The sequence below is a fragment of the Typopeltis vanoorti genome, chromosome 24, assembly GCF_054136105.1.
Source record: "Typopeltis vanoorti isolate ZY-2024b chromosome 24, IOZ_Tvanoo_1.0, whole genome shotgun sequence".
Lineage (NCBI taxonomy): Eukaryota > Metazoa > Arthropoda > Arachnida > Uropygi > Thelyphonidae > Typopeltis > Typopeltis vanoorti.
In genome coordinates this window covers 70,484,252-70,502,909 of record NC_143572.1, presented here as the reverse complement: position 1 = coordinate 70,502,909, position 18,658 = coordinate 70,484,252, and the positions used below count along the sequence as shown (strand labels likewise).

Sequence of the window (18,658 nt, the reverse complement as noted above, 5' to 3'; positions counted from 1 at the left end):
ACAAAATCATCCTAATTCCTATTGGTTCACCATCTACAAAAACCTCCAGAAAATACCACTGAAAAAAAAAGATAACTTCCTGGCAGGAGAATACCAACGAGACCTCCCAGGTAGTAGATGAGTTTCATCGCTTAGAGAAATACCATCAGCACTGTGCTTATTTGACACCCGAAGTAGCCAATGGTATGTTTGGCCTATAGAGTATAGGTTCTGGTTTCAAACTTTCCCTCACTTCTTAATGCAGTGCCATTTCATACCTTTCACAAAAGAGCATGCTGAACATACCGTGGAGATCCAGAATGTCTCCCCCCACCACCCCGACAATTTGAAAGTCTGAGAATAGTGTGGTGGCTGCGAAGCCGCTTTACTATTCTTTGCGACCAGTTAATCCACATTCCAAGTACTCTTCAGAAACTTTTTTTTCTTCTTACTTATACTCTAACTCTTCCAGAATCTCAACCATGAGAGGTAAAGCAAATAATTAAAGTAATATTGGAGTTATTAAAAGTCTCCCTCAAAAAAAGCAAAAGCAATGAAAATCGAAGTAACTCCCACATCAATTTGACAATTACTCATAGCATGCACGTAAATGATGCATTGCACTTACAAACTTTATGCTGAATTCTGCGCCATGGTATCGGTTGTTGGATGGGAAGGATATCGACAGTACATGGGAAGCGTTTGAAAAATACTTAAGTGAAGCAATTTCGAAATGCGTCCCTAAAGTTAGAAGAATAAATAGGGTAGGAGTGAAATGGATGTGTAATCTCATCAACAGATTCATAAGAAAAGGACGATATGGAAGAAATCGTGTGCATAAGGATGATGTCCGTTATGATTATAAGGAGAGACCAGAAGAGTTACAACTTTGTACCGAACGCTGAATATCAATATGAAAAGAAACTGGCTCTGCAAGCTAAAGACAACCCAAACGAATTCTATCGCTATGCAGTAGGTATAACAATGGAAAGAAAGAGTGAATATGAAAGAATAATTGTACTGAATGCGCATGGTATGCGGGTGACAAATACATAAGAGATTGTTCAACTAATTAGTGCCCATTTTTCTAACAGCGATCAACCTGGTATGCAACATTGAGCTCACTGCTACTTCTTCACCGAAAAAAATCAGGTATGAGGAACTACAGATGTTGCACAAACCGAATAAGAATTCGACAATAGGGACTGATTGGATATCAGCACGGATACTAAAGAAGTGTTCAGCTGAACTGGCTTTCATTGCACAAGAGTGGTGCAAAGAGTGATATATTCAACTATCAACCTATTAGTATCTGTGGAGTGGTAGTGACGATTTTATAAAAGTTGGTTAGGGTTGGCATTCAGAAATGAGTTTATAGAGAATCTCTACCTTGCAATTATCATCATTTTATTAAAGGAAGGTCATGTTTTAGCAACTTGCTCACAAGCTATAATAAAGTTATCACTGAGTTAGATAAAGGGAATGAATACACCACGATACTTTTGTATTTTGCTAAGGCTTTTGACAGAATAAGACAAGGAAACCTGTGGAATATGGGATTCGATTACAATATATTAGCATGGATAAGAGGATGGCGAATTGATGGATATCAAATAGTGATATACGGAGGATGTGAGTCTGCAAGATTTAAAGTAACAAATGGTGTAAACAAGGATCAGTGCTTGGTCCACTGTTATTAAATCTGTACATTAATGATATTGGGAAGGATTTGACAAGCAACATACAACTATTTGCTGATGATGCAAAGATAGGTAGGGTAATCAGGAATGCTACTGATATGCAGTATTTTCAGAATGATTTGAATAGACTGGAATTGTGGGAATGGGAAAATGGGTAACAGTTCAATGTCAGTAAATGTAAAGTCATTCACTTCGGCATGATTAGATATCCAATGTCGTATTATATTGGTGGGATGAAACTGATGAGGCTAGGGATCTTGGAGTGTTAATAGATAGGAAGTTGAGGTTCAGGGGCATGCAGCAAGGATTGCAAATACAACTCAAAAGATAATTACAATGCTGAAACAAACTTTCACATGTAAAGATAAGGATGTCATTTTGCTTCTTTATAAGGCCTTGAAGACATTGCTTGGTCTATTATGCTCAAGTCTGGTCTCCTGGTTTCCGTTGTGATTCTGATATATTGGAGAGAGTACAAAGGAGAGTGTTAAAAATGATATCAGGATTGTGGAATCCTGATTATGAAGACAGATTGAGAATTTGTAGACTACAGACACTAGCAGACAGGAGGAAGAGGGGAGATATGATTGAGACTTACAAACTTCCGAAAGGATTATACAAAATTTCAGTTGATGGAATTTTTCAATTTGTGGAGGGTGGGGAAAGGACAAGTGGGCATCCTTGGAGGTTGAGAATGAATGTCTTCAAGGAGGAGTGAAGAGCTAAATTTTCTCTCATACATGGTGAATGCAAGTAGTGTGAATGAATTCAAGAACAGGTATGACAGTTGGTGCAGTAATATGTGGCCTCCTTCGATGAGTCTCTGACTCCCCAAGGTCTCTCTTAACAACAATAATATTACTAATAATAATTATATATTACATCCATGACAGATGTCGACTCTGGAATCCTCCAACTTTTTTTTTTTTTTTAGCACAGGGTTTCCTCGTTCCATTTTGTATCATTAAATATGGTGCTTATAACGATCTACAATTACCGAAAATAATTTTGTCCTCTTGAATTGTCTGTGAAGCACAATTTTTTGCAATACAACTCCTAAATAGTAGTATAGTATATTTTTCTTTGGTGATTTTTAATGCTCTGAATTTTATCTGGCTGTCTCGGAAAACTAGAAGATTGCTGGAATGTTGATAAACAATCGGCAAACAGTAAAGAATTCGCTGTAGTGATTCTTCAGGCTGGTTGGCCAAGTGAGTAGTGCTACCCCTCTCCAACTAACTCGATGTGAATATGAATTCGACTATGGGATTGAATGCCTGTGTTAGTCATTAGATGGATGCACTATTTTCTTCACACGGTGCGAAATCACACCAGTTTATTGGAAACTTGATGAGAATTACAAGAGTACCATGTTCGATTTCGAGAGAAGGGGAGAATCGAATTAATTATTTAACTTTTAGACCATCTGTGATACTAATGTACAGTAAAAAATATGCGTTAGCCATTTCACTTTCCAAATAAGAAAAAATGTTGGTTCCATCTAGGTAATTCCGACCACAACCTCATGTTTTTCAGACACTAGCAAACACAGGTTTCCCAATGTTTTCAGTTCTGTTCTAAGGTCCCGCTTCCATCTTGTAATTAGTCTGCCAGTTTTCCTTTGAATAATGTCAGTTTCCCTGTTAACGTGTGTTCTTCAGGAATCTGTACTTTTTGCCTGCTTGCTTTCTTTCTCTTTATAGATTAAATGACCTTTCTCAATGACTTCAAATCATATCCACAGTTTTATTTTACTTTCGGCGGTATCCACTATGTCTTCTGCTTTTCTGAAAAGACATTGCAGTGCTCGAACGTTGTGCTTAAGATATTGTACAACAAATATCTTGAATGTAATCTGCATGCCATTCACTAATTGGATGGAAACGGTAAGAAAAAAACTTCAATGCTGCCAAAACACAGTCTTCTTTCTAGCACAGTGAACCTCAATTTGCATCTCCTTGGTTTCGATTAGATCGTTTTTGGATTTAATTAGATCTCCTTAAATCAGATTTGTCATTAATGAGAAATAGCAATCCAAGAAGAGATGAACTGATGACACAGCGTCTTTTGATTCTGTAGGAATGATGTTCCATTTTTTTTTTTTTTTTTTTTTTTTGTTTAGAGCACTGTTTTAGACATGCATGGATCTTAGATCTGCCCGGTCATGAAGGGTTTGGTTTATTGGCATTATGATTGAAGCTGCCTAAGATAATGAGGTAAGTACAATGCACGTGTTAACTGCGTGTTAATCTGCATTTTCAAGGTTTGGGATCCATAAGAGGGGAAAGGAAACGATGTCCCACCTCTTATGGATAGTATTAGCCCGTAAGAGAGGTCAGTCAACTAATTCGACTGTCCTTTTCTGGATAGTATTAATAATTTTTAGGAAGATATTTTGGTGAAACTTCGCAAACGTGAGAACAGCATTGCAGTTAGAATGCCGATTTGGAATATGTATAAGATCAGTTGTACGGGTGAGAAGTACTGTCGTGAACAAAAAGATCACTAAATTAGCTATTCACGTGATGTGTTTCCGTCAGGATAGGATAATGGTATGCGTCAGCCAAAGAAGAAAAAAAACTGACCTTCTCTGAAAACCTAAGTATTATAACAAGTAAGAATAGGTGATTTCTTTCTTAAGGAAAACATGACCTGTATTTTGGTAGCACCAATCTAAGGAGTTAGTGTTTAAGACATTGGTTATGGAAGATCTTAAAACTTGGAATGCTTGCTTGTCAAATGAAGAGAATGAAAGGAGTGTACTATAATAAACGAACACTATGGAGAGGCTTTGAAATTAGTGAAAGAATGTCGTTTGAGTGTGAATGAGAATGCGTGTGTGTGTGGGGGGGGCGAAAATATGGAGCCAGGTCATGCTGGTGTTATATCCGAACAGAGGAAGGCATCCACCATAAAATGTTATTTTTCTAACAAATGCGTTTGAAGAATAAGGGCGATTGTGAATGGTTTCTTCAGACCTTGTTTTTGTTCGGAATTCTTTTAATGTCGCTCTAGCAAACGATTGGGATGCGGGGGTGCAACGTACTGTTCTTAGAAAGTTGGATATGATTTGCATGTCATGACTGTCGGAGTTAGAAAAAAATATATATGAAAATTAAGAAAATTTTAAAAAAGTTGAAAAGGTACTGATTTATAAAATAATCAGAGTGGTAACAAATAATTAAAAAGCTTCAGGACTGAAGCTTAGTTATCTAGTCTCATATGTAAGCATTTTGTTTTTTTCCTGCATTCGGAAGTTGGTTTGTATGCTTTCAGCAAAATCCATATCCTCAGATATGATACATTCGTCCTTAGGGATTGTTTGGAATTACAACTCAAGCAACAAGTGCTGTGAAGTTAGGATGTTATGCTAATTGTATGTGTTCTTCTCTGGCGGGTATGGGGGCGATGAAAAATCCGGGTTCCAGAGAGAAAAAATTGTCATAATAGGTATTCGTATAAGTTCACCTAATCCATTGCTCCTAGACAGGATTCGAACCTAGGGCTTTCCAACTAAAAAAGGTATCTCGACATCTAATAAGCTAAGAAGGCTCCACCTTAGGGATGCAGCAGAGGAATCACAAGCAGGCTGCATTAAATACACGTCAACCCCTAACCAGGGAGACGCGACTCAGTCCATCATAGGATCAAGGTTCTTGTTAATTCTGATTTCCAAAGACACGAAGTAAAATTTAACAAAAACTAGAATTTTTTTTTGCACAAGCGTGACCGAAAGCTTTCCAGTACTATGCATACTATAACTTACAAATTTCTTCACCATTCTTGTAGTGATCCATGGGGCCGGTGTTAGAATCGCAAGAGACTTTTTAAGTAGTAGATGAAGCGAGGTGTCCCATTCCCATAATTAATGATTTTCAAACGATATTCATTATAACGGAATTACTTTATTGTGAATCTTTATTAAAACCTATAATCCTATTTTCATTTCGTGTAAGAATACATGATCAGAACATTGACATACTTACCCATAACTAAACTCGAGTTTTAGTGAAAGTAAACTACATCAATGAAACTGTACAGCAACGCGCATTCAATATGCTTCATTTTTAAAAGAAACTGAAGATTCGTTCCTAGATGATACGAATGGTTTGATCTAGATTTATTCTTATAAATTTAATTTGAAATACCATGTGAGAAATAAAATATTTTTATTTTTGAAAGACAAGTTTTTATTATGTATCATATCAAGACCCTTTCTCCGTCCCTATTGCCATACAACGTCGCAAAATACAACCCGCCTCTAACGCCCCTCAAGGGCGTCACATATTTCATGGCGAGTCGAGTCCTGTGTATATTCCAGAAAATCGCACACGCACACACAGCTGTAAGTCTGAGAATGACAGATTTTCCCAGAAAACAATGAATTTCACTATAATTCCATTATGCATCTAACAGGCTTCTGTTCTCGATGTATTCAGACGGTCTTTGTGCGGCTTCACAGGAAGCCTCGTGAGCCAAGATGCAAATAAAAACAGCTGCGGAAACACGGCAAACAATTGCGTGTTTCCGTAGCTTTCATAAACATGTAGGTTCAGCTTTTGGACCTGTCTGGAGCTTTGCCCTGCAGTCAGTAATACGCGTACACTTAAAAAACATAGCTTGGTTACACACCCGTTTATAATAATTAAATAAATGGACTGGAAGCGTTATTTCATATATCTACAGATTAATAACTGTTTGAAATATCACAGAATTTATTATGCATAGTACAAATGCTATCCATTTTATCACAAAATGTGTTTCCCACTCCCGGATTAAGGTGAGGCTAACTGAAGTACCTACCTCGAAGCAAAGACGGTGAGAGAGAGAATCACAGAATATCATTATTATTATTATGTAACACCTCCAGGAAGTCCAAAGACTCATCGAGGGAGAGTGTGCCAACAGCATCGAACGATTTTCCCTTCCAACTACTAACCGCGCTCAAACTAGCTTAACTTTTTGCGAAATTCGAAGCAAAGATGGTGAGAGAGAGAGAATCACAAAATATATTTCATAATTTATCATCATAATCGATGTATGTACATAATTATCTGTTACTACTAATTTTTGATAATATAATATATCAGACTCCATTTACTAGCAGTGGATTTCTAAGCATGCACGTGATTAGCTTAAATCAGATTCTTGATTTGAGGAAGATCATATTCCAAGCATAAAAAGATTTTTAAGTTTTTGTGTTTATATGCAAAAATAACATTCAAACACAAATTAAAAATAATATTGTAAGGGGAAATAATGAAATTGTAAATAATGTAAGGGGAAAGAAATACAGCGAATGTCAAAAATTTAACCAGTTTAATATTTTAAACTTTTACTAATCGTTATAATATTTATACCTTTACTAAGTTTTGCTACCAAATTGCAAAATACAGTGATATATCACCTAGAAAGAATAATACATTGAATTTTAAAATTATGTGTGGTGAAAAGTACAAACGATCTTACTAAAATCGTACAAACCAGTGGCGAACCCAAGGGGAGTGCCGAGGGGCACCCCGCTCAAACGGGGGGGACTAGAAACTTTTTTAAAAATCTTTTCCTAACTAAAATTCATTTTTTTTTTTTTTATTTATGTTGTGTCGTGTCTTCTATTTCTACTTATGAATTAGCAGTCACATAAAGTGGGAATACCCTATAGCTCTTGGGAATCACTGCCGCTGTAAACGCAAGGCGAATGAAGCAGTGCTCGGGAGGACCAAGCGCTACTTCGTTTGCCGGGTTGGGCTAGAGGAGATCACGGTTATCATGTATTGGCGATCACTGCAGATGCTCAGTCATAGGTCGTATGCAATGCGTAGTGTGTATTCTCAAATCATCTACTGAACTCGGAGCCCCCCACTAAGATTAAATCATGAATGCTCGGCCCCCTCCAAGATTAAATCCTGAGTGCGCCACTGCACGAGTACTTTATCCCTATCAACAAAATCTCCTATTGGTTACCATCCACGAAAGATAAAGAGCACCCCCCCCCAGGTGTTTACCAAATGAGTATCGCCGCTCGTACTTTGGACAAACAGGGTGTTCTGTTGAAAAACGACTACAAGAATACAAATCTTATATTAACAATAATCATCATCATCATGCGTATCAAGGATTTAGGCCTAGCATGGCCTGTTCCGGCCATAGAAGTCATTTAATATTAACAACAATAATGAACCTGAAAAATCCGGCCTTGCTCAGTATGGAGTGGACACTGACGACGATATCCTATGATCCAATACTCGCCTTTTACATTGGTGCAAGTTTAGGTTTGAGCATTTAAAGAGAGTACTTAAGCACTTCTATACATGAATGACTGTTTCTCTATTGCCAAGATATGGGAGGGTCTCATCCTCATAAATAGCGTTTCCGCCCTTCTAATTAATACACATTTTTTAATTTTATTTTATTTTATTTCAAATCACTTAATATGATTATCTTATTTTATGGTACACCCACTAGGTGGCATCTGGCATGTTGCTCAGCTCTGTAAACAATATTAACATTCTTTGTTCTAGCTTTACCTTGTGATTCTGCTGATGCACTGATGATGGCCAGTTAGTTTCTGGTCGAAATATTTGCAGTAAAAAAAAAAAAAAATTATTAAATTTATGTGAGTACATGTGTCTAATAAACGTTATTATGCCACAAGTGCCATTAAAAATTCGTACAACAGTACTGTATTAAAAGCATTGATACATCGTAACAGTAATTCCCAACTCGAATTATGCCTAGCTGAGCAATTTAAAGATACCTCACTAACAAAAGGTGCTCCGTCGACATTGATATAGTTTGTTAAGAGATAGGCTATTATATCTCCCGCCTGATAAAAAGAAATGAAGCATGGTTTTCATGAGTAAACGTGTTTTTCATGACTCCCACCCACGCATGGCTTAACCTGTAGTACCATAAGCGGCCTAAGGATTTATTCTTATTTTTCTACATAATCCAGCTCTAAATATGAAACCTTTTCAAGTCACTTAAGAATTCCAATAAGCGGGACAGTGGTCTTAACAACGGGGCAGCCCACGGCGAAATTCGAACCTCAAGTCAGGTTAGAGTACATACACTTGGCCAACTAGGTTGACATTCGAAAGCTTTCCCTCATTCTGTCACGTTATTTTCCTAAAGTGTACTTCGAATGACGGAGAATTCAGAAAGTACGTCTTAATAAAGAATAGAGAGTTGGCTCTATTCCTACGCGTGATACAAAATAGTATATGGGTGTGTCACCGACCAGTAAACACTTAACAGTGTTGCAATTGTTACGAAAATTCATTACCCACATCATTAATTTCTTTGGCACAATTAAATAGCTTTTACAATATACGCACTAGAAATAAGATTTTAAAATAAATTAGAACTGTTTATCGCATTTTTCAAATTTATTTATTAATACGAAAAGCAGTTTGCATATTATTGGCTACTGTCAATGTTCTGCACACTGTAATGCGTAAAGCGTTAATTCGCCAGACGTTTCGCTTTTATTTTATTTTATTATTTTTTTTTTTAAAAAGAGGAACTTTTTTTCGATACTATTTCTAGTAAACAATGTAAACTTAACTTATGTGATAGAGATTAATGATATGGTTAGTGAATTAAGACTTTTTGTCAACTACAAGAAGAGTGAAAAATTATTACAGACGTATATAGGATTAACCGTGATCAGTGTTGCATATTAATTAACTTGATAATTGCCAATACAATAATGCAAGATTTTTTTTTTAATTGCTTGTTAGAAACTTATCATATAAAACACAGAGAACGAGTTTCGTAGGGGATAGAGCTTGTTAAAGCCCATACAACATTGATGGTGTACTTATAATAGGCTTTTACTAAAACCTCGTCCCTGATATAAGCAAGCGTGACGTTTCTTTACGTGGTACTCTAATAAAGCGCAAATAGCCTCGAGTACTAGCTAGTAACATCTGGAAACTGATCTTTCATTTATATTCACCTCCGTCTTTCTAATTGTCTAGAATATGCAAAGCAAAGTAAACAGTTCTATGACTCACCGCGAAGAATTGCGTTCAAGAACAATGTTGTTACCATCGACTTACAAACAGGTTAACACTATTTTTATTTACTAACACATGGGCTTCGATGGTTGCATTGCTGCCTTTTATCTTTCAAGGCCAGAAAATTTTCAAAGAAATAGGTGGAAATAAATTGTAAGCAAGAAGACTTGCATATTTACTAGAAGTAAAAAGTTCGTATTTCTCTTTCCCCTCTCCACGCAGATAACTGCAGTTTGTACATAGAGCTAAATTTCTGGATGAAAATATGACTCGAGTTGGCTATGCTGATAATTAATGGTGTATTTGTCAGCATACCAAAGATACTGTTGCACAAGACCATCCTAGAAGAAAATATCACACCTGAATCATACGTAGGTTCCCTTTATAGAATTGAATCAGAAAAGAGTAACAATCTCTTACTACGAAGCGTACAGCCTACAGAAAAGACCTGGGTTCGATTCCCATCAGTGACGTAAGGAATTTTTATCTGGTCTTTTCGACTAAAGGTGAGTTAGCCGGTCTCCTCCGGAGGTAGGTTTTTTTTTTTTTATTTTCACCCGGAAACCCAGGTTTTTCATCTCCCAGAACAGGCAAACCGGCCCCGTAAACATACACACACGGATCTACAGTCATAAATACTCAACCCCCCATGAAGGGACTCAATAGACATGGGGAGAAAAGGGAGGAAACTCAATACGAATAAATAAACTACGAAGCGTCCTAATATGGGATGATAATGATTCGTCAGCCATCTTCAAAATTGCACAATAATAACCAATCCCCACCTCCTTTTTTCCATTTTTTAAATTTTTAAGGGGTGTCTGCTCTCCCTTTCAATATTTTTAATAGGGCGGTTCCCAACAAGAAAAGCGATAAGCTTTCTGCCCCTTGGAAAAACAAATGAATAATTCTGCGTTTAAAAAATAAAAATAAAATATTTTTTAATTTTTATAAATCAGCTGTCGTTTAATATTACAGCCAGAGGCACATAAGGCTATGAACCACATGATAACCTGGTTCATAGCTGTGCTTTATCTTTTGAGAGAATGAAAACTCCAAGTTTTTGGGAGTTTTCCTAAAGCTTCTACATGAGACCAACTAAGCTCTAAGATTCGCGCATCTTATACGAGAAGCTGAATGCAGATCTTTCCAACCAACGTGCAAGTCGATTCTACCTACTACGGAGACAGTGACAGGAAGACACCTCTCACAAGTCTCTCTCTCTCTCGCTTTCCTCCTTCTTTCTTCTGGAAATCCTCGTTTAAGTTCCTTCACAACAGAGAAACTGGCTGGAGAATAAAAAATGAAAGCTAAATGAAAGTATACTGTCTATACTTTCATTTAGCTTTCGATGTTTCGGTGCAATTCTACGCAATAGTCTCCCAACAAAAAGAATCGTGTTTGATGGGGGGGGGGGGAACAAAACTGACTTCTAGAAATTTTCAGGGTGTTATAGTTTTCGTTTCTTCAAATGTTATATATATATAGACATAGAAACGTACAGAGCATCATATAAGTATGCTTTCTCTGTGTGCTTGAATTTGCTTTGAAACATGACATGGTCATTTGCAACATAAAATGCCAATAAAAGGACTGCAGGAAGTGGACAAGACGGTCACCTGATGAAAGAACATACTCGACATATTACTGATAAGCAAGAAATGGGCACATTAGTTCAAGGGTGTCAAACATTTCAAGGAGCAGAGATGGAATCGGATCATAGCTTAGTGATTGCCAATATTAAGTTGAAACTCAGGCGACAAGTGAAGGCACAGTATCACAGTCAGAGAGATATGGGGATACTGAGTGAGGAAATCACGGTGCAAGTGTATAGGAAAGTGCACGAGGAAGAACTGAAATCCATTATGGAAAAGGAACTGTGGGAGAGAAACAACAAAACTATATTCTGCAATTAAGAGGACAGTCAAGAAAACATGCCCGGAAACAGAGAAAGAAGAAGTGGACTTAACATAAGGCATCAAAGGTAATTCAAGAAAAAAAGAGCATTAGAGATTAGAACAGAGATCTTTGTGGAAATCACTGGAGAGATGCAAAAATATGGTGACGACGTGATCATAGACGCTACTGGTTGTTTAACGTGGCATGGGATGAAGACAAAGCACCAAAAGAATGGACAAGATCATTCCTAATATCAATTCACAATAAAAGGAAACAAAATGGACTGCAAAAACTACAGAACCATTGATCTGACGAGTCATGTGGCAAAAGTACTTATGATATTAACAGAACGAATAAGGAAACTAATGGAAGAAAATATGGAGGATTTAGAAGAGATATCACGTAAAAATAAAAATGTTTATACTTGCTTTGTTGACTTTCTGAACTCAATCGATAGTGCAAATCAGAAAGTGGGCTGCACTCCAATCTCATGGAATGGACAGGAACCTGATATGCCTATTGCATAATGTCAGTGAAAATGCAGAGGCTGCTGTGAGAAATTGTGGAGAAATACGAAGATGGTTTTAGACAACAAGAGGCACGCGACAAGGAGACTCAATATCCACCAAGCATCTTTATCATTCTTTTGGAAAGAGCAATGGATGTGTCATAAAGGATAATATAAAGGGAATTTCAATTCATGGTAAAAAAATAATAATTTACGACGACAGTCATTATTGAAGAAGATGAAGAGAAATTAGAAAGAGCAGTGCTGAAGTTAAGTGAAAATGGAAAGAGATATGGATTGAAAATGAACGTCGAAAAAATATAAAGATTGATTTCTGGAGAAGAGAACGAAAATGCAAATAAAGGTCAACGGACAAGAGCATGAAGAGGTTAGAAACTTCACATACCTATGGAGAAACAGGACACATGATTTAGACTGTAAAAAAGAGATACGATCTCGGATAACAAAAGTGAAAGTAAACTTACATGCAGTGGACAAGACATGGAAAAGTCAATCATAATATGAGCCTTCCCATAAAGCTGAGACTACTGGAAACATGTATATCTGCAAGTGCGCTCTATGGTTGTGAGTTATGGGTAATGGTCAAAGACTGGCGAGATGAATATTAGCTTTCGAAAGAACATGTTATAGAAAGATCCAACGAATTAGATGGGTACAAAAAAGGTAAAAAATGAAGAACTGTATCGCAGAGTAAACTGCAAAGAAAATCTAATGCAGAAAATAATTCAAAGGAAACTAAAGTGCATTGGACATGTATGCATAATGATTAACAGTAAAAAAAAAATAAATAAAAACCTTAAAGCTTTGTCCGATAAATAGTATAAACAGAAAAGGACGGCCAAGGAGAGTGGTTAGATAATGTGCAGTATTGGTATGGAAAGAGTTTGCAGGATTTGAATCAACTGGCAATGGACAAAGAGAAATTGCATTAAACACCAACGTGCATTGGAGCTATGGGCACTGATGATGATGTTTCTAAGCTTATTAATAAATATGCGTTCAAAATTAAGACATTTATTCCACTGACTATTTATACATATAACAATCTCAGTTTGCATCTGATCCATAACCAAACTCCACTATTAAAAAAATGTAGATAAAAATCTACATTTTTTTCCTACGTGAATTAAAAATAAAGGCTTTTGCTCCTTTTATTTCATTCATTAATTAAAAAAAAAAAAAAAACTGATCCGCCATTAGTCCTGATCTAATATCGTGGATCACATGGAGTTTTCTTTAACATAAAGGGAACGAGGAATATAAAAAATGAGTTTACCTGAGGGAACGTCCCACAACAGAATCAATACAAATATGCATATCAAAAAAAGGTCCGTTTTTCAGATATATTTAGCGTATCTGCTCTCTAACCAACAGGCTGTGGGTTCGAATCTCACCCTGGGATGCATCAGTAGCGCACTCGGGGAGGGGGGGGGGCGAGTTGAGTAGACGATTTGAGTATACACACTACGCAGCGCATACGACCTATGACTGAGCATCTGTAATGATCGCTAATTCATAAGTGGTATAGAAATGGAAGACACGACACAACATAAATAAAATTAAATTAATTAGGAAAAGATTTTTAGAAAATTATCGAGTTTTTTTTTCCTTTTTCTTTGGAGGCAGGGCCCCCTTGGTCCCCCTCTGGGTGCGCTACTGCTTGTGATTGTCTTTAGGTGGGAGATGAATTTCATTACCGGATGTGCGACCACCACGCCCTGCTTATTGGAGGCCTGATATGGTTTGAAAAAGTTCCATATTTGGTCTCTAGATCAGAGTTTCCAGACTGTAAGAATAAATAAATAAATAAAAAACAAATATAAAGTTACTAAAATAAATAGTTTTAATGAAACATGTGCACCAGATGTATTTACATAGCTTTCACGGCTTGCACATGCAACAAAAATGATATCGAATTTTATTCAACAACTTCAATATATTTCATCTAACGTTACGTGGACAACGTCAAAGAGATAGACCTTTAACTACATTCATAAATCATGCGTATATTAGCTCGTGTGCTCGGTCGCAGCTGAAGTATATGATATTACACTATTAGAGTTCAGAGGAAGAATTGTAGTAAGTTGCATAGATAAAAATTATTTAAAATTATTGTTAATTAAAAATACTTATGAACAATTAATAGTGATCACTTCCCAAACCCTGGATATGGGTATACAGTCTGCTCGGTCGAGGTGCGGACAATTTCATAGCGTTTCACGCGTTTCAAGGAAAAGAGGATCGAATTTGAATTTGCTGGAATGAAGTTTTGTTTGGTTCCAAAAAAAAAACTCTGCGCTTAGTGTCAATGGCGTGAGAAGCAAGGCCAGACTTGTCGGATTCCAAAAATGTAATAGTCTTGATGTTCTTCAATTCTAGTAAGACAGAATGGCCAGACTGTTCAAAATAGGAAAGATGACATGAGCAGGGTACTTAATAGACACCTACTAAGTAAAGAGGTCGTACTGTATCCTTTGTTGATGGTAGTAACGAAGACAGTTTTCGAGCCGGTTTGAAGGAGGCGTATAGATTGAATATGAAGAATCATTGCTTTTTGTTACACGTGTGTAAACCGTGAAAGCTATTTAAACAAGCAAAATTAAATAAAGATCAACCCACCCATGGTCCGAATGCTTATAGGTTTACAAAAATCTTCCGTGAGTGGGAACCACATAAAAAAAAAAAAGTAGTGTTAATTTTCATTTCTCATTTATTTAAATATTTTGATAATTCCTGATGACCAATTATGAATATTAAATGATTACTTTATATATATATATACACGCACAGAGCCGTTTTAAGGTTATTGTACTCATACAAAGTATAGCTTTTAAAAGCCCCTCCCCCAACTGAGTACATTTTAGGTTAGCTATACTGAAGCAGAAATCCCTTGTAGTGTGAAGCTCTAAGATGCAGCTTGTTTAGCTTATGCGTAAATCTTGCCTTGATACTGTATAGACACACATATAGTTAGTGGAGTACCCATAAATAATTTTTAAAAACAGCCCTTGGTTTCGTTTTGTACTTCATCTTGGGCAAAAGCCTACTTCTGGAATAAATACACAATACATTCCATTTACGTCAAACGCGTAAGAGCTATATATAAATCAGAGATTGTATTATCTGAAAGAATAGTCTCTTACTGTCATAGATGGCAGGGTATTTGAACTCACGGAATTCCTCCTTTATATTGCTCTGCACACGGGAACCACAAAAAAAGTCAGCCTTATACACTAGGCAATTTCCATTAATAATTCATATCATTCGTTATGTGAGAGGAGGTTAACATCACACTACACTGTTCTGTCAGAATGACTGCTCCGTACGATTGGTATTTGATCACGGAACAATTTTTTTTTTTTTATTACATTAACGGAAGAACTATTTTTTTACCGCATCTGTATAAACAATACCGCATTACACTTTAATTATGTAATGAACAACATAATATTATTTCGGTTGTTATTACCTTCTTTGAGGATATTTGCACGCTTCAACTTTTCTAAATTTCAATTTTTGCAAATTTAATTAAATTAGATATTATAATACAAAATTTTTAAATGAGTTATTTTCAGCTCAAAATAGTTTTAATAGCTTATTAGCATTAAGAAGTTTACACGCTAACGATTGAATGAATGTACTCAGTAATATTGAGTGATCAGCCAGAATTTATGTATATCGGAAAACTATAACAGACTTGGATTTTATTTTTAAGTTTTCCTAGCGAAATTCATTTTTCACGTGCAAAAGTCATGCAAAAAGGATGGGATTATAAGGAAAGAAACAGTAATTATTTCCTTCTCCCCAATGTCATTTCTTTTCTCTTTTCAAAAGATAGTAAAAAACAAAAAGCCCGCTGTGGAAGCATCACACTACCTGTTGACAGTCTGCATATCAGAATTTTGTACCGGCAGGCGGCTCTGCATTTTTCAAAAGTTTAAAGAGACAAACTTACCTGAAACTTTCTTGCCTTACTGTTGAGTCTTACTCCTTCACGGTATAATCCATTAGTATGAAGTACTCCAATTTGTATTGAAAGAGTTCATCATTTTCGCATTAAAAACAAATGAACACACAAAAATTCGCCGTTCACACAATAGCCACGCATCCAACTTCTACAGGTATGGAAGCCATCTTTCACACCTGGCTACCTGGCGGAGCTCAACAAGTGCATATTTATTCAGAAATATACAAATAGAATAAATTTGGTTTTATAAAAATACCGGAAATATTTCTAGAATTCATATTCTGAAATGTGATAATAACACAATTTTATAAATTGGGAGTGTTTAGTATTTTATTTGCAGTTAGTTTTTTTTTTTGCCACGTTATCAGTTATGAAAAAATGGCTGACAGATGGCGTGATGGTATAGTCAACAATTACTTCTGTCGAAGCGGGAAACTCGTAAAGTTTTCAATATGCATGAATGCTTTCAAAGATATGTTTAATATTTTTTAATCTGTGTATGTTGCAAATATTTGTAAGAATAGATTCCATTGTGTTTGCGTACAAATGTAAGCAGAATCCCTTTTTCTTTAATTGAAAGGTGAGTCTATTCGTCCGTGCAGAAATGAGCAAGTCTAAAGAAGCTGCATGTATGCAAGTAATTCTAGATTATTTATTAAAGCAGAATCGACCATATAGTGTTGTGGATATATTTAATAATTTACATAAAGAATACGGCAAGACTGCCGTCACAAAGGCAGCAGAAGTTCTAGCCCAGGAAGGCAAAATAGCAGAGAAAACATATGGAAAGCAAAAAGTATATTTTGCTAATCAAGATCAGTTTCCAGAAGTTAAGGAAGACGAGCTAAACTGCATGGACGCGGAAATAAATAATTTAACCACAACACTTAAAGATATTCAACAGTCAATACGTAAAGCTGAATCCGAACTTGCTTCGCTGAATTCTAGTTTGACTACGCCAGAAATAGAATCTAAAATTGTCAGCTTAAAAGAAGAAATTTCTACGATGCAGTTGAAGTTGGGCAACTTAAAAACCAACGGTAATAGCGTAACATCCCAAGAAAAGGATAAAATATACAGTGAAAACGAAAAATGTGTGAAGGAATGGCGTCGCAGAAAACGTATGGCTACAGATATGCTAGATGCTATATTGGAAGGATATCCCAAAGGCAAGAAAGTGTTAATTGAAGAGTTGGGATTAGAGACTGATGAGGATGCTAACGTGAAATTACCCTAATATTAAATAAACACATGCATATGAACAGTTTAGTTCTACACCTTTTTATAGCAGTTAGAGGATGCATTGTTTGCATCCTCTGCTATGCATATAAATTCTGTTATTGAATATCATTAAATAGATTGAATAGGATGTATACTGCGAGTATACATAATGTAATAGTGCAGTATCATCTCTTAAGCTGCATCAGACAAATTTTGTGGAATTGATTTCCAATTGCATTTATTTCTGGGTGTGTATACATGTGTACTCATTTTTAACCAAAAATATGATGCATAAAAAAAAAAGACTGGCAGTTGTGCAATTTTTTTATGTTTGACGCTTCTTTAACTGTATAAAACGATAAAATGTATGTACTGTAGTCATAAAACATGCTTTTTCAAATTCTCAGTGTCCAATCTGAGTTAATATTGGAATTATTGGCCAAAAGTGAATTATAATTAGTCCCAGCATCTATGCTAACTAACTCACTGTCAATCAGTCTCAGAGCAGTACTAAACTTTTAACTAAAAACTTTTCATTGGACAATAATAAAACAAAACTTCATGGGAATGAAAACATTAACTTTCTCACTGTCTATTTATATTATCTGTTTTGTTTCTTTGCTTTAAAAGGAAAAGAAGCAAGTGCTTTTAAATACTTTGTCAAGCAATATAATAGTGATCACTCTCCCATATACAAGTGTAATTTCTAGTCAAAATCAGTTTCCAGGCAATGAAATTGCAGTTTCATGATCCTGTGTCTAGAAATTTTTCAATTTAAAATACTTTCTTTAATGCAGGTGTTAGTTTTATGAAATTCAAAAACATTGAACTTTTTTCATATGTTGTCAATATTCATAATAATACATTTTGCTTGTAATAATACTTATTTTATAGGACCAAAAAAAAAAAAAAGTACACGAAAACAGTTCAAATAGTTGAGAAAGTAAGTCAACTAGATAAGTGCATTAATTAGATAAAAGGCAAATATATATACTTATCTTAATTCATAGTTTATCCAAATTAATTCCAAATTTCAACTTCCACAATCACTTATGTGACTGACTAATATAAAAATGAGTAGTCACAGTAAAAATATTTTAAATTTAATTGTCTTGTGCTTCAATAAATAGTTCTCGAGCTCATTACTTTGCTTTACGCTAGGCATTGCTCTATTTTCATCACTTTATTTGCTACTTTTCTTATTTAAAAATTTCTTCATATAACATAAAGTAAACTTTATTAAAAAATTTTCTGCACAAATATATGTCAAATCTGTTTTGAAATAGAAAGAAGAGGAGTATCACAGCATATATCCGAAGTCCGACATATAAAAAAAAAAGGA

The 18,658-nt window shown here is 35.6% G+C and overlaps 2 protein-coding genes across 2 annotated transcripts in view; one reads left to right on the top strand and one right to left on the bottom strand.

The window, feature by feature from the left end:
• Positions 1-16,252, bottom strand: part of ck (unconventional myosin-VIIa ck) — a 526,896-nt gene extending 510,644 nt beyond the window's left edge. Inside the window, exon 1 of the mRNA XM_090413984.1 lies at positions 16,084-16,252. The gene's annotated coding sequence lies outside the window, so the exon portion shown is untranslated. The remainder of the gene's footprint in view (positions 1-16,083) is intronic.
• A 277-nt stretch (positions 16,253-16,529) lies between these two features.
• On the top strand, positions 16,530-18,423 carry LOC150093396 (homologous-pairing protein 2 homolog). The gene has a single exon (XM_090413909.1). The coding sequence runs from the start codon at positions 16,700-16,702 to the stop codon at positions 17,330-17,332; it is 633 nt and encodes a 210-aa protein (XP_090270035.1). The 5' UTR covers positions 16,530-16,699; the 3' UTR covers positions 17,333-18,423.
• The last annotated feature ends 235 nt before the right edge of the window (positions 18,424-18,658 follow it).

What these genes read in the sequence shown, in the direction of transcription:
- LOC150093396 (XM_090413909.1), top strand. Translation starts at nt 16,700, where the DNA reads ATGAGCAAGTCTAAAGAAGCTGCATGTATGCAAGTAATTCTAGATTAT.